The sequence below is a fragment of the Oncorhynchus gorbuscha genome, linkage group LG03 (assembly GCF_021184085.1).
Source record: "Oncorhynchus gorbuscha isolate QuinsamMale2020 ecotype Even-year linkage group LG03, OgorEven_v1.0, whole genome shotgun sequence".
Classification (NCBI taxonomy): domain Eukaryota; kingdom Metazoa; phylum Chordata; class Actinopteri; order Salmoniformes; family Salmonidae; genus Oncorhynchus; species Oncorhynchus gorbuscha.
The window spans coordinates 71,451,533-71,468,149 of NC_060175.1; the positions used below are offsets into that span (position 1 = coordinate 71,451,533).

A 16,617-nucleotide genomic window follows, 5' to 3' on the forward strand; every position below is an offset into this window, starting at 1 on the left:
GCTTGTTTGATTTGGGCTTTGCTGCGTTCCCTCGGCAGCCCGAGACAAAACGGGAGATATTTGATTGAGTTATTTGACAGTTTGGATAAGTTTGGATCACGGATCACTAGAGAGACTAGGTCTTTGTTCCATCGCTGGGACATCCTTCTGTTACTAACCGTGTGTGGATATGGGGCTTTTACGTGTCATTAAACACACACACACGCATATGTGAGAATATATTGTTGTACCACTTTGGAGGATCTGGGACTCTGTTTAAAAAATATTAAAAAATAACCACTCTCCAGGTGTCCACACACTCACACTCAAGCATGCATGCACACACACACACTCATTAAAAAACATTCTTTTTTTTAAACGCACACACTGACACATATAGTATCTATTCATGCAACACACACACACTTTTCACTTGTGCCCTCTCTCCCAGTGCCCTCTACCTCCCTCCCTTTCCCAGAGGGAGTGTGAGCTGACAGTGGGCTCCAGTGTGTGCTGCGAAGGGGGAGAAGAACAGGAGAGGAGCAGCAGTGTGAACCTCTATTGTACGCCCACCTGCTCCTGTCAATACCTGATCTGGGACCAAACTCTGCTTCCACAATAGGCCGTGTCACTCTGAAGGATCCCTCCCAGTCCCATAGCAGAGAGGCCTTCCAGACAAGGGCCCGTGCGCACAGCTTGATTGAAAATCGGTTCTTTTGCGGAGCCCGGCCGTTATATTATGTTGTGATAAAGGGGAGCATAATAGCTTTTAAATGGATGACTCCGGGTGGCTCTGCCGTTGCAGTGGGGGGAGCGGAGGGACACACTGAATGGACGTTGCCCCGAGCTAAGCATCTCCTAGATTGAGCTGTCCGTCTCGGGGAAATGAGTCCGAGTTAACACCTCGGCATCGCCCAACGCCCCGGGACAGACAAGACTGGGCTTCCTTCTCTTCTCTGTTCTGTTCTGTTCTGTCCACCTGGATCATTCTCATTATCCAGGAACGGGTGGTGGCGGTGGCCGTGCCGTGCTCCAGGGCTGATCACACACAGACGTCAAGAGACATACACGCACACTGAGAGACACACACACGCGCACGCAATTTCTAACACACACACACTCTCACTAACGCTCGCACACCCACCTGAGCTTTTCACCCATAGAGCCCAATTCACACTGCCCATTAACTCTACCCAAGCCTAATTACACACAGACCTCATGCATTCACACAAGTCACACATCCCCTTAACTCTACATACTACCCAGATATCATTACACACACCTGTCTGTGTCACAACTCAACTCCCATTCAATAGGCGGATCCTGCACGGTATACGATCCTTTCAACTCCCATTCAATAGGCGGATCCTGCACGGTATACGATCCTTTCAACTCCCATTCAATAGGCGGATCCTGCACGGTATACGATCCTTTCAACTCCCATTCAATAGGCGGATCCTGCACGGTATACGATCCTTTCAACTCCCATTCAATAGGCGGATCCTGCACGGTATACAATCCTTTCAACTCCCATTCAATAGGCGGATCCTGCACGGTATACGATCCTTTCAACTCCCATTCAATAGGCGGATCCTGCACGGTATACGATCCTTTCAACTCCCATTCAATAGGCGGATCCTGCACGGTATACGATCCTTTCAACTCCCATTCAATTCCCACAATGACGACAACTAGCGTTAAAACCCTACCCTGAGCATTCTGTAGATAGGATCACGTTTAGACAAAGGAGATCTGGGATCTAATCAAACCTATTCAGTTGGGGCTAGTTGGGGACAGACTGACAGACAGTGGGCCCCCCTCCATCAAGGCCCATTAACAGCACTGACCTCCCCCCTGCTTTCTTAGTGCCCCATCTCCCCGGTCTCTCTTCTCCCTTCCCTCTCTCTTCCTCTGTTCCTTCCCTTCCTCTCTCTGTTGGCCTGTCTATTTTTCTAAGACCAGAGGCGGTGTGGGGAGCGTTCCTGGAGGAGTTTCGTGATGGCTATCGATGGCTGGGCTGTTATGGCTATCTTTGATAAGGGACCTAAAAGAGAGAGAGAGAGAGAGAGAGAGAGAGAGAGAGAGAGAGAGAGAGAGAGAGAGAGAGAGAGAGAGAGAGAGAGAGAGAGAGAGAGAGAGAGAGAGAGAGAGAGAGAGAGAGACAGACAGGATGTCTCTTCCAAACACAGGCGAGACGACGTCGAGGTGGGATTTCGACGGCAGGAGGAGAAATGTTTGGGACCTGCTGTTGGTGGCGTGCCCAGCGCTGGAACAAACTGATAGGTTTTTTGAAACAGAAAACAAAAAGGACAGAGCGTGACCTTAGATGGACAGATAAAGCCAATGTCGCCTGAAGGAAAATCACACCACTCAGCAACAACAACAAATAATCGAATCCAAAACGTGCAAAATAATTGACACACTGTAAACTATCTATTTTGAACGAGGTCCTGACTAGCTGAATTATTGGCTAGAACAGTATTGAAATAAAATACTCATATACAGACAATGATCTCTGTCTGGAGTCTGACTAAGTCATGGAGGCAGGGTAGCCTAGTGGTTAGAGCGTTGGACTAGTAACCAAAAGGTTGCAAGTTCAAATCCCCGAGCTGACAAGGTACACATCTGTCGTTCTGCCCCTTAACAGGCAGTTAACCTACTGTTCCTAGGCCGTCATTGAAAATAAGAATTTGTTCTTAACTGACTCGCCTAGTAAAATGAAGGTAAATAATAAAATAAAAAATCAGAACCTCTTCAGTTAGTCATTTTGCCAGGGAGCAGCAGGCCGACCCCTCAGAATCAATGTAAACAATGTTCACCAGTCATTTTGGGTCTGTAACATGCGTGTTGTACAGGGTAAGGCAGGAGCAGCTTACACACAGAAAGAAAGATAGATAGAGAGAGAGAGAGAGAGAGAGAGAGAGAGAGAGAGAGAGAGAGAGAGACAGAGACAGAGACAGAGACAGAGTGAGAGAGAGAGAGAGAGAGAGAGAGAGAGAGAGAGAGAGAGAGAGAGAGAGAGAGAGAGAGACAGACAGACAGACAGACAGACAGAAAGACAGAGAGTGAGAGTATAGCTTTCAGAGGGAGAGAGAGAGAAAGAGGGGGAGAGAGAGAAAGACAGAAAGAAAGAGTGAGAGTACAGCTTTCAGAGGGAGAGAGAGAGAGATAGAGGGGGAGAGAGAGAGAAAGACAGAAAGAGTGAGTATAGCTTTCAGAGGGAGAGAGAGAGCGAGAGAGAGAGAGAAAGAAAAAAAGAGAGAGGGGGGGCCTATGCGTGCCCCGTAGGTCTAGTCATAATATGAACTTTCCAGAGGAAAACGCTTTCCGTGGCTTTGTGCCATGTAGCGTGTGCCTCGCCTCTCTAATCGGCAAATGTTTCGTCTCGTGTACAGGACTAGAGGAGGAAAAAGAGAAGGAGAGAGCGAGAGCAACTGCATATGAGGTTGTCTCAGCCAGCCTACATGATGTACGGTACACCCTGTCCGAAGTGGCTGCCTCCAAACTATACCCAACCTTTTTGTGACGTGATTAGTTCAGAGTGCGTAATTACATGTGAAGGAAATGCTGTAAAATATCCGACTATATATGTGATTGACCAAAACGCCAGCCTCCTGAAATGAGAATCCGACCCGGGAAGATTCTGGTCTGATTAGCCTTGCGGTGAAGAGAGAGAGAGAGAGAGAGAGAGAGAGAGAGAGAGAGAGAGAGAGAGAGAGAGAGAGAGAGAGAGAGAGAGAGAGAGAGAGAGAGAGAGAGAGAGAGAGAGAGAGAGAGAGAGAGAGAGAGAGAGAGAGAGAGAGAGAGAGGAGAGAGAGAGAGAGAGAGAGAGAGAGAGAGAGAGAGAGAGAGAGAGAGAGAGAGAGAGAGAGAGAGGCGGAGAGAGAAAATCATTCACTCCATGAGCTTACTGAAGCAACTTCAATATCCTCTAATGTCATGTTGAAATGAAAATGAATAGTTCAATACCGGCTGGCTGCCTCTTCCATTTCCACATGGTGTGGCGTGACCAAACGGGCGCGCTCCGTTGGACGGATAGGGGGAGGCTGCACCGAAAAGCTGATACCTCCAGTAATCAGTTGGATTTTCCAACGTTGGCGACCAACTCATTTTAAAGAGGGCAACGGTGGTCCAATGGTAGCAGGAGATGCAAATGGAAGGAGTATCTTCGTTTGGCGGCTAGACGGTCTCACCGGGCTAAAAGAGCTGAGGACCAAGAGTCTCAAGCACCGTTCACTTACCTCTCTCAAGGTCGCATAACAGAAAAGGACCCTTAATTCTTCAACACGTTTCTTTCATTCAGGCTCAGTCAGAATATTTACCACTCTCTGTCGGTACTTAAATAAGCCACAAACTGAGCCAAGACGTCCAAAGAACGTAGACAGAACGTCAAAACCACGACCTACCTCCCATCCGAAGGAGCCGTCTTTGACCGTGGCACTCTGCAGTGCGCTGTGAGGTCCGAAGCACTCTCCCATCCCGATCCGGGTTTTGGCCCATATCCCCAGGCCCGCTCCGGGGACCGAGGACTCGCGCAGCTCCAGGTCACTGGGGATGGGAATGTCATCGGGAATGTAGACGGGCACCTCATAGGGCGAGCCTTCCTTGGGCGTGAAGGGGTCCTCGTTGTGATGGTGGCGCCCGTGGTGATGGTGGTTGTTGGGGTGCGGTGACGGGGGTCCTACAGGGATGGGGGACATGATGCTGTCCTCTGTCTCCTCCTCGCCACTCTCGGCCCCTCCCGCCAGGAGGTGGGGCTCTGTCTCGTACATGCTGTCCACTGTTTCGCTGTCATCTGAAAGAGGTGAAGAGAATGAGAGTTAGTTCTGTAGCTTATATTCAACCTTTCTTTAACCACGCAAGTCAATTGTGAATCAGAGAGAAAGAGTGAGAAAGAGAGAGAAATTGCTACAAAGTACATATTACAAGCCTTCAGAGTGAGAGAAATATGCTTGACCTATTCTCTCCAACTCACTCCATGTTGTAAGACACAGTCTCAGCAACAGGGCTATGTACCAATATCACCAAAAGGCAAACTGTATTTTGTAGACAGGGACTTTATAGACAGAATCACCAATAGAACGTAACCATCTAGGCCCGTTCTACTAACTGACTCACTCAACCAAAACAAGCGAAAGACAGAAAAACTTAAAAGGCTTCAGCCCCAGTTGGGGCTGCCTGCCCACAGTATTCCTAGTGAGGACATTCCCCGCCGTCAGAGGAAGCCCTGATGGGACATGATGTTCCATTCAGTCACAACCACCGCCATTTCCTACAGGGTCATCTTACAGATAATGGGGGGAGAAATGACCCAGGTGTTGCCAGTCACTCGCCAGTTTAGATTAGTCACCTATGTTTGTCACTGTTCTGTGGCTGACAGCATAATTGCGGCATTTGGGATTCCACCGTCCAGAGTCAGTGACGAGCACAAAGAATTAGAGGGGCACAAGTCTAGCTAGACGCACAAACCTCTCCACCGCCGAGTCACGGGCAGATCACTTGGGAGATATACAGACACACACGTTGGAGCAGGAGATGGAAAGATACGCCACTGAATAAATGAAAATGAACAAAACAATTAAACGACGAAACGTCTACAGTTATAGGTAGCAGATATCTTTCTGGTGCAAGTGTCATGCCGTAACAAAAAGTGGAAAATCTCTGAATGAAAACGCACGTCAATACCCAGGGGCAGCACTCAAATGTAACAAACCTGTTGGTTTTGTTGATACCAAACTCACAACACTTTATAGGTTGCCTGGACGACGGACGGAGCAGGCAGGCTCTAGCGTGGCAGCGTGGAGAGGAGTGAACGAGTCCTGGTGTCTTTTGCTAGAAGCACTAACTGCAGTTTGCTGTCCAAACACAGGCAGGGGAAATCAGTCTGAACTCGGCTCCGCAATTACTGCAGGAGTGTTTCCAATCAGCCGGCTCCCTCCTCCTCACGACCGGCCCTGCCAACAACATAACACCGCTTCAGGACTAGGCTGCGAGGCTGCACTGGCGAGGCTGGCCTGGCGAGGCTGCACTGGCGAGGCTGCACTGGCGAGGCTGGCCTGGCGAGGCTGGCCTGGTGAGCTTGCACTGGCGAGGCTGGCCTGGCGAGGCTGCACTGGCGAGGCTGGCCTGGCGCTCGCATCCACAGCCGTTGAACTCTTAAACCAAGTTGAAAACATAAAGACGGGAGTTTTAGCCAGTTGAACTCGCTTACTTCTACTTGTTGTTTTATTTATTTGTTTGCTTGTCAGGGACCATGTACAACATGCTATTGCACCAGATTTAGCAAGATAGATCATTTCAATCTGTAGTTTCTGGGCAGAAAACAATCAACGTCAATATTTTATCATAATGATACAACATAACACATTAAATACCAAGATATAAAAAAAAGTTCAAATATACATTCGACAATATAAAGACAATATTACATTGGAGTTTCGATGTCCCTTGGTCCTACAGTATCTAACATCTTAAGAGTCACTGTTGAGTGAGGATACTCAACAAACGAGTATGATCCACTTTAGAGCCTAATGACCTAATCAACATAACGGTTGCAGAAGTTTCAGATCGCAAGCATTTCTCTCCACCTGAGATAACATCTGCAAATATGTGTACGCGCGACCAATAATCTTTGATTTAACGTGACTTTGAAACATCAAGAGCCGTTCATGATGACCATTACCACATTTACTGTATGTTCAGAAAGTCTCCGAAGTTAGACACTGGAATGAGGAAATTGAGGAGAATGGAATATCGTATAATTGACAGCAAGGAGTATCTGAAATCAATTATCTGCTTTCGCTCCAATAAACGCTTGGGTTTTGGCTCGTAAAATCGAGAGAAAAAAAATAATTGCTGAATGAACGGATATGTAAGTCTAGAATGTAAACGTGAACTATGAAAGCACTGTGACAGGCTCCCAGCGACTGGCGAGAGAGATTCCTGACAGATCTGGGAAACTTGTCATATAAAATCTGGGCAGTAAAACGAAGGCATTTATGACCAATTTTGCGTCATCCAGTGGATTTTTCTTCTTTCCTTTTTTTTCTCGGGAAAATAAACGTTTTACCCATTTTCTTTAATGATCAGGGTTTCATAGGGGCCCAGACCAGGCGGGCAATTAAGCGAAGGGAAACATGTACGCCAGCAGTAGCTTCCACTTTTCACAGATCAATTAAACTTTTATAACCGCGGCCTATCTGGTGCAGTTTTCAAGAATCAAAAGTGTTTTTAGAACCACTAAAAAAAAAAAAAATCTCTCTCCTTTTTGCTGGCACCCGACCCATCTAGCGCAATTTGAACAACCGAAGAGAGGGTTGGAAAATCTATTAAATACTGTTAGACTTTAAGAGCCTCGAAGCAGAAACACACAGATCACTACCTCGAAATTGAGCAGCGAGAAGGGTGGGGGGGGGGGTAACATCCCTAATTTTAATGAACAAAACATTATTTGTGTAAGACAGAAACCACTGGAGCGGAGCGCCAAGCGAAAACACAATGTGATTTAAAGGAGACTTGTGGCCAGAAGTTAAGATCCTCCGAGCTCAGTTCCCTTATTCATAAAAATTCACAAAAAAAAACAAAAAGGGAAAGTTAAAATTAATCACCACAGAAGAAAAAAAAATCTTCTTCCCTCCTTTTTTCCCTGTGACATTCTAGTCGATGGCTTGGCCATGTTCGACCATGAAATTCACTACAAATAAAGAGAAAAGAAAAGGAGAGGGGAGAAAAGTAAGCAGGAACATAATGAAAGGGGCCAGGAAGAGGAGGAGGAAAGTTAAAAAAGTGACGTGAGACGGCTGAGCCAAGACGTTTTTACTTGCGTGCTTGGCTTTGGTCTCTGAAGAGGAGTGAGATGTTAGCACTGTCTCCCGGAGGGCTGCTTAAAAAACCTCCGCCAGATAGTGCCTTCCTTTCTCCCTCCACCATGTTGTTCTTTCTCTCCCCGTCTCTCTTTTCACGGGGAACTATTTATCCTGATTACATCAGGGGTCAATCATTAATTCGCACCTTGGGGGTCCTGGCGTTGGCTGGGCCCACAATGGGCCGCTTGTTTGGTCCATGTTATTCCACTGGAAACTACCGTGCGTCCAGAGAACCCGGCGACATGAAGGCATCAGATTTATTTGATAAATTGTAAATGCACTCTTTTAAACACCCCTGTTATTGCAAGCCGTGCTGGAAAACAAAGAGACATTGGGTGTACACACACACACACACACACACACACACACACACACACACACACACACACACACACACACACACACACACACACACACACACACACACACACACACACACACACACACACACACACACACAGGGGGACTCCCCCCCCTCCCCTCCCCCATAAGACGGGTCGTTCTCTCTACACACAAACCAGAACAAGGGGTCAGACTACATCTGAGCTTTAAGATGATCTGACTTGTTCCTCTCTGTCCCATCATGGATGTTGTTAGTTTTTGTTAACGCTCAGCTATTTCATGTTGTAATGATCATTGATCATCTCTGCTATTCCATGTTGTAATGATCATTGATCATCTCTGCTATTTCATGTTGTAATGATCATTGATCATCTCTGCTATTCCATGTTGTAATGATCATTGATCATCTCTGCTATTTCATGTTGTAATGATCATTGATCGTCTCTGCTATTTCATGTTGTAATGATCATTGATCATCTCTGCTATTCCATGTTGTAATGATCATTGATCGTCTCTGCTATTTCATGTTGTAATGATCATTGATCATCTCTGCTATTTCATGTTGTAATGATCATTGATCGTCTCTGCTATTTCATGTTGTAATGATCATTGATCGTCTCTGCTATTTCATGTTGTAATGATCATTGATCGTCTCTGCTATTTCATGTTGTAATGATCATTGATCGTCTCTGCTATTTCATGTTGTAATGATCATTGATCATCTCTGCTATTCCATGTTGTAATGATCATTGATCATCTATGCTATTTCATGTTGTAATGATCATTGATCATCTATGCTATTCCATGTTGTAATGATCATTGATCATCTCTGCTATTTCATGTTGTAATAATCATTGATCATCTCTGCTATTTCATGCTGTAATGATCATTGATCGTATCTGCTATTTCATGTTGTAATGATCATTGATCATCTCTGCTATTTCATGCTGTAATGATCATTGATCGCCTCTGCTATTTCATGTTGTAATGATCATTGATCGTCTCTGCTATTTCATGTTGTAATGATCATTGATCGTCTCTGCTATTTCATGTTGTAATGATCATTGATCGTCTCTGCTATTTCATGTTGTAATGATCATTGATCATCTCTGCTATTTCATGTTGTAATGATCATTGATCGTCTCTGCTATTTCATGTTGTAATGATCATTGATCGCCTCTGCTATTTCATGTTGTAATGATCATTGATCGTCTCTGCTATTTCATGTTGTAATGATCATTGATCATCTCTGCTATTTCATGTTGTAATGATCATTGATCATCTCTGCTATTTCATGTTGTAATGATCATTGATCATCTCTGCTATTTCATGTTGTAATGATCATTGATCATCTCTGCTATTTCATGTTGTAATGATCATTGATCATCTCTGCTATTTCATGTTGTAATGATCATTGATCATCTCTGCTATTTCATGTTGTAATGATCATTGATCATCTCTGCTATTTCATGTTGTAATGATCATTGATCGCCTCTGCTATTTCATGTTGTAATGATCATTGATCATCTCTGCTATTTCATGTTGTAATGATCATTGATCATCTCTGCTATTTCATGTTGTAATGATCATTGATCATCTCTGCTATTTCATGTTGTAATGATCATTGATCATCTCTGCTATTTCATGTTGTAATGATCATTGATCGTCTCTGCTATTTCATGTTGTAATGATCATTGATCGCTCTGCTATTTCATGTTGTAATGATCATTGATCATCTCTGCTATTTCATGTTGTAATGATCATTGATCATCTCTGCTATTTCATGTTGTAATGATCATTGATCATCTCTGCTATTTCATGTTGTAATGATCATTGATCATCTCTGCTATTTCATGTTGTAATGATCATTGATCGATCTCTGCTATTTCATGTTGTAATGATCATTGATCATCTCTGCTATTTCATGTTGTAATGATCATTGATCGCCTCTGCTATTTCATGTTGTAATGATCATTGATCATCTCTGCTATTTCATGTTGTAATGATCATTGATCATCTCTGCTATTTCATGTTGTAATGATCATTGATCATCTCTGCTATTTCATGTTGTAATGATCATTGATCATCTCTGCTATTTCATGTTGTAATGATCATTGATCATCTCTGCTATTTCATGTTGTAATGATCATTGATCATCTCTGCTATTTCATGTTGTAATGATCATTGATCGTCTCTGCTATTTCATGTTGTAATGATCATTGATCATCTCTGCTATTTCATGTTGTAATGATCATTGATCATCTCTGCTATTTCATGTTGTAATGATCATTGATCGTCTCTGCTATTTCATGTTGTAATGATCATTGATCGTCTCTGCTATTTCATGTTGTAATGATCATTGATCGTCTCTGCTATTTCATGTTGTAATGATCATTGATCATTGATCTCTGCTATTTCATGTTGTAATGATCATTGATCGTCTCTGCTATTCCATGTTGTAATGATCATTGATCGATCATTGATCGTCTGCTATTTCATGTTGTAATGATCATTGATCATCTCTGCTATTCCATGTTGTAATGATCATTGATCATCTCTGCTATTTCATGTTGTAATGATCATTGATCGTCTCTGCTATTTCATGTTGTAATGATCATTGATCATCTCTGCTATTTCATGTTGTAATGATCATTGATCATCTCTGCTATTTCATGTTGTAATGATCATTGATCATCTCTGCTATTTCATGTTGTAATGATCATTGATCATCTCTGCTATTTCATGTTGTAATGATCATTGATCATCTCTGCTATTTCATGTTGTAATGATCATTGATCATCTCTGCTATTTCATGTTGTAATGATCATTGATCATCTCTGCTATTTCATGTTGTAATGATCATTGATCATCTCTGCTATTTCATGTTGTAATGATCATTGATCATCTCTGCTATTTCATGTTGTAATGATCATTGATCATCTCTGCTATTTCATGTTGTAATGATCATTGATCATCTCTGCTATTTCATTTCATGTTGTAATGATCATTGATCATCTCTGCTATTTCATGTTGTAATGATCATTGATCATCTCTGCTATTTCATGTTGTAATGATCATTGATCATCTCTGCTATTTCATGTTGTAATGATCATTGATCGTCTCTGCTATTTCATGTTGTAATGATCATTGATCGTCTCTGCTATTTCATGCTGTAATGATCATTGATCATCTCTGCTATTTCATGTTGTAATGATCATTGATCATCTCTGCTATTTCATGTTGTAATGATCATTGATCATCTCTGCTATTTCATGTTGTAATGATCATTGATCATCTCTGCTATTCCATGTTGTAATGATCATTGATCATCTCTGCTATTTCATGTTGTAATGATCATTGATCATCTCTGCTATTTCATGTTGTAATGATCATTGATCATCTCTGCTATTTCATGTTGTAATGATCATTGATCATCTCTGCTATTTCATGTTGTAATGATCATTGATCATCTCTGCTATTTCATGTTGTAATGATCATTGATCGTCTCTGCTATTTCATGTTGTAATGATCATTGATCATCTCTGCTATTTCATGTTGTAATGATCATTGATCATCTCTGCTATTTCATGTTGTAATGATCATTGATCATCTCTGCTATTTCATGTTGTAATGATCATTGATCATCTCTGCTATTTCATGTTGTAATGATCATTGATCATCTCTGCTATTTCATGTTGTAATGATCATTGATCATCTCTGCTATTTCATGTTGTAATGATCATTGATCATCTCTGCTATTTCATGTTGTAATGATCATTGATCATCTCTGCTATTTCATGTTGTAATGATCATTGATCATCTCTGCTATTTCATGTTGTAATGATCATTGATCATCTCTGCTATTTCATGTTGTAATGATCATTGATCATCTCTGCTATTTCATGTTGTAATGATCATTGATCGTCTCTGCTATTTCATGTTGTAATGATCATTGATCGTCTCTGCTATTTCATGTTGTAATGATCATTGATCATCTCTGCTATTTCATGTTGTAATGATCATTGATCATCTCTGCTATTTCATGTTGTAATGATCATTGATCATCTCTGCTATTTCATGTTGTAATGATCATTGATCATCTCTGCTATTTCATGTTGTAATGATCATTGATCGTCTCTGCTATTTCATGTTGTAATGATCATTGATCGTCTCTGCTATTTCATGGATCATATCTCTCAAGAAAGTCTTTACTAACTCGTCATTTCCCGAAAGGATATGAAATATCCTGAAATACTCCCCAGGGATGTCACACACTTGCCCGCTTCAGTGTACTTCAGTGTACTCATACTGAGCCAGCAAACCATGATAATATACTCACAACACAATTAAGATAAGGTTATACAAGTAACAGCTCGTTGAGAGTTCGCAGAGCAACAAGACTTATTTAGGACATTGGCGAGAAAGAAACAAACCCGTCCCCCCACTTTATAAAATAGATCATTGCACAATAAGACAAAAAATACAAATACAAATACAACAAAACATCATCCAATAACAGCAAAACATGACAAAACGTTGAATTAGTGATCGCAAGACTCGACTTCAAAAATAACCGTGACATATATTATCTACCTATGAGCATTGAAAATAAATATATAGACGCTGATATGTAGGCTAGAGCATAGAAATAAGAATGAATAGAATGGGCTTGGAAGCTCAAACCCGGGCAACTGACTGCCAAGCTCACGGGTAGCCTCGCAATGACTGCCTGGTATTGTGACGCAATCATTTCCTTTTGTATTTTGGAATATTCCATCAACTGACGCTGGATTGCCATGGTAATGTAGAACGTTCATTCAAATGATGCTAACTGATGTGGCTCATGACAATGGAATGTATATTTTGTGATGTCAGTTGACTCAACAAATCACAGGTCAGATTGAAGGTTACACTTCCTGCTTTTATGTCCTGGCATGGGTACACTTAAAATGGCTGCCGGTCCACCAATTATCCCATCATTGACTTGAATGGAGATGTCTTTTCTATTCATTTCTATTCTCATTTCTATGGGCTACAGGTATCGTACAGGCCACACTATATTAGGGAACGCCAAAGGAAAATATTCAAATGTTATCAAACAATGCAATTCTTAAAATAAAAAACTGACTAAGCAGTGATGACCGTTGCCAGGTGATCAATGTTACCATAGTAACATTGACGAGTAAAAGTGTGATCAAAAGGCCGTTAAAGCGAGAATCTGAAAATCACGGTGTACTACAACAGGCCAACTGTTCTAGGCTCTGTTTATTCAGCCCCACTAAAGAGTTAGACGTGGAGAGATAGAGATCTGCAGCAATTTTCTGCAGTCTGCATCCACTCACGTAAACACATGTTCCTTGTGGCACAGGGACTTGACTCGGTGATGCCGTCTCGTTTTAGTGGAGCAGCTTTGGCACTGGCTGACTTAACTGTGTGGTAGAATGCACTCTTCTGTGTGTGTGTGTGTGTGTGTGTGTGTGTGTGTGTGTGTGTGTGTGTGTGTGTGTGTGTGTGTGTGTGTGTGTGTGTGTGTGTGTGTGTGTGTGTGTGTGTGTGTGTGTGTGTGTGTGTGTGTGTGTGTGTGTGTGTGTGTGTGTGTGTGTGTGTGTGTGTAGCATGAAGACTAGTACGGTCAAGTCAAGCCGTACTTTTGTGACATTCAGCTCCCTTTAAATCAAATATGCAGTGTGAAAAATCTCTGCAGCATGTGCGCAATGGCATTCAAATCAAAGCGATTGTTTCGTTTCGTTTCACCCCGTTGGGAACACAATTGCATCACCTCAAATGCGTACAATGTTATTTGCAGCACGGTGCTGGTTCGATTGAATTCTGGATTGCTTCTGGATCAGCTCAGTTGGGCCTGAACTGCAATGAAGGGCCAAATGTATGGTTAACTCTACCCTCTCAAATTCAGTAAGAAAATCCTAAATACATAAATGTGCATTGGACTACAACTGTATGACTACGATAATAAAAAATGAGTGGAATTGGGTGGCTGTTGCTCAGTGATCGGGCCCTACCAGCCCAGTGCACACAGAGACTGTATCATTGTCTCAGAGTAAGTCAATATTTCAATTCCGAGGTCCGTTCCTGATGAAAAGCAAGTATCAAGGGAAAACAAATATGCAATATTTCCCCCGCCCCAAATATGGGGAGAAAAAAGTTCCTCTGGTGGTGGGGGTTTGGGTGGGGGTGTGGAACCATGACAGATATGAAAAATGACCAGGCGGCCCTGTTGCTTAACAAACTTATAAACATTTGATGTGAGTGTGTGTGGGGGGGGGGGGGGGTACCGCCTAATCTGGTACTCGCCGCCCCACCTCACCAATAACCCACGGAATATCGCTCCACTTAGCAGAGTTATTGGTATCGTTAGGGCCACAAACGAGAAACTCTTACCTGTTCCTCTTTAATCAGGCCCTTTGATGATTGGTTCTGTCTTAACAAAGAGCCTTAAATCGGGCCAGATTTTTATGGGAGGAAAAAAGAGAGGCAGCAATAAAATCTAAAGAGGGCAGAGAAAGAGAGACAGAGGGAGAGGCAGAGAGGGAGAGGCAGAGAGGGAGAGAGGGAGAAAGAGAAACGGGAGAAGGAGAGAGAGAGAGGGAGAAAGAGCGAGCGGGCAGACAAAGAGAGAGGGAGAAAGAGCGAGCGGGCAGAGAGAGAGAGGGGGAGAAAGAGCGAGCGGGCAGAGAGAGAGAGGGGGAGAAAGAGCGAGCGGGCAGAGAGAGAGAGGGGGAGAAAGAGCGAGCGGGCAGAGAGAGAGAGGGAGAAAGAGAAACGGGAGAAGGAGAGAGAGAGGGTGGAGAAGGTGGGGGAGAAGGTGGGGGAGAAAGGGATGAAACTATGTGTGTGCTTTTCCATGGCGGTGGGTTTTTCATGATGACGTACGGTAGGACGGTAGTGAAAGAGAGAGAAAGGGTTGGTGGGAGGAGAGGAGGAGGGGGGGAGCTGCACAGGGGATGGTCAACTACAATACTGGCTAGCCTCTCCAGAAACACACACTGTTTCCCCTTGTAAAAGCAACGGGGAACATTTCCAAGTAACACTTAAAGTAGCAATATTGCTTCTCCAGAGCGGGGGCGGGTGCCCGCCCACGGGGGCCTGGGGGTGAGATTTCAGCCCCCCCCCCAAAAAAGAAAGGCCTGGGTTACTTCTGGTGCCTGAAACAAGAAAAGAAACTTCCACTAACATCGGGGCTCTTAAAGCATGACTTGCTGTGGATCCCTCAGAGATCTGACACACACACACACACACACACAAACACACACACGCACACACGGACACAGCACACATACACATACAGCTCTTTTAGAGAAGCCGCAGCCTGTTTGATAGATGTATGTGTGGGTCCCATCGGTGCCAGCAGGGCTATGTGTGTGTTTCATCTTTACTCAACAGGTTTGGACATGCAGTGGTGAGTATTAAGAGACGTGACCTTGACAACAGGAGTGAGTGTACAATAAATGAAAGAGAAGCTTAGCATTTTAAGCGTAAAACCTACAGGATTCTTCACTGATCGCATTTCTTTCTGCATTCCGAATGGGGAAGGAATCTGTGTGTGCAAGTTGCTCTGATTGGGCTGATATATTGATGTGTTCTTTGTGTTGAGCAGCTGAGAGCTACTACTGCCTGGCCGAGTGAGACAGAACCTCTACAAGCCTCCAGCTAAATGGAAGAGAGCCCCACCTCCTGCAGTGGAGAGCAGGTGTGTGCGTGCGCGTGTGTGTGTGTGTTTAGTGTGTATGTTGCGTTTGTGTGTATAACGTTTAGTTTGTGTGTGGTTGTGTGCAGGCTTCGTTTAGTGTGTGCATAACGTTTTGTGTGTGTGTGTGTGAGTGCGCGCGTGGTTTAGCGTGTATAACGTTTAGTGTGTGCATAACGTTTTGTGTGTGTGTGTGTGTGTGTGTGTGTGTGTGTGTGTGTGTGTGTGTGTGTGTGTGTGTGTGTGTGTGTGTGTGTGTGTGTGTGTGTGTGTGTGTGTGTGTGTGTGTGTGTGTGTGTGTGTGTGTGTGTGTGTGTGTGTGTGTGTGTGTGTGTGTGTCCTGCTGTCAGCCACTATATTGGCCCTGTGGTCAGAGGAGCTCCCCAGGGGTTCCAGCCTGGCCTGGCAAGACATTTATTAACAGACCAGATTAATAGCACTGGGAAAAGACATTTTCACAAACATGATAAATATTAATAATAATCAATAGCAAGTTACATTTGCCAAATTGAGTTGCAACCATCACCCAGGGGGAGGGAGAGAGAGGGAGGGAGGAGGAAGGGGAAGCGTACAATCCATTCATACAGCCAAAGGGAGAGAGAGGGGACAGCAAGGAGGGATCCATCAGAAGTTTATATGGACCAGCAGAACGCTGGTTAATGACTGGATATGGTAGTGCATCACACACACACACTCTACATTGTTTCTGCTGTTAGGATGCACATT

General features: G+C 43.5%; 1 protein-coding gene across 17 annotated transcripts in view; it reads right to left on the bottom strand.

Moving 5' to 3' along the window:
* Window positions 1-16,617, bottom strand: part of prdm16 (PR domain containing 16) — a 253,625-nt gene that overhangs the window by 165,146 nt on the left and 71,862 nt on the right. For all 17 annotated transcript variants that reach the window (XM_046343600.1, XM_046343592.1, XM_046343585.1 and 14 more), the window contains exon 2: window positions 4,386-4,774. In XM_046343600.1, coding sequence (XP_046199556.1) covers window positions 4,386-4,774 — 389 coding nt within the window. The remainder of the gene's footprint in view (window positions 1-4,385; window positions 4,775-16,617) is intronic.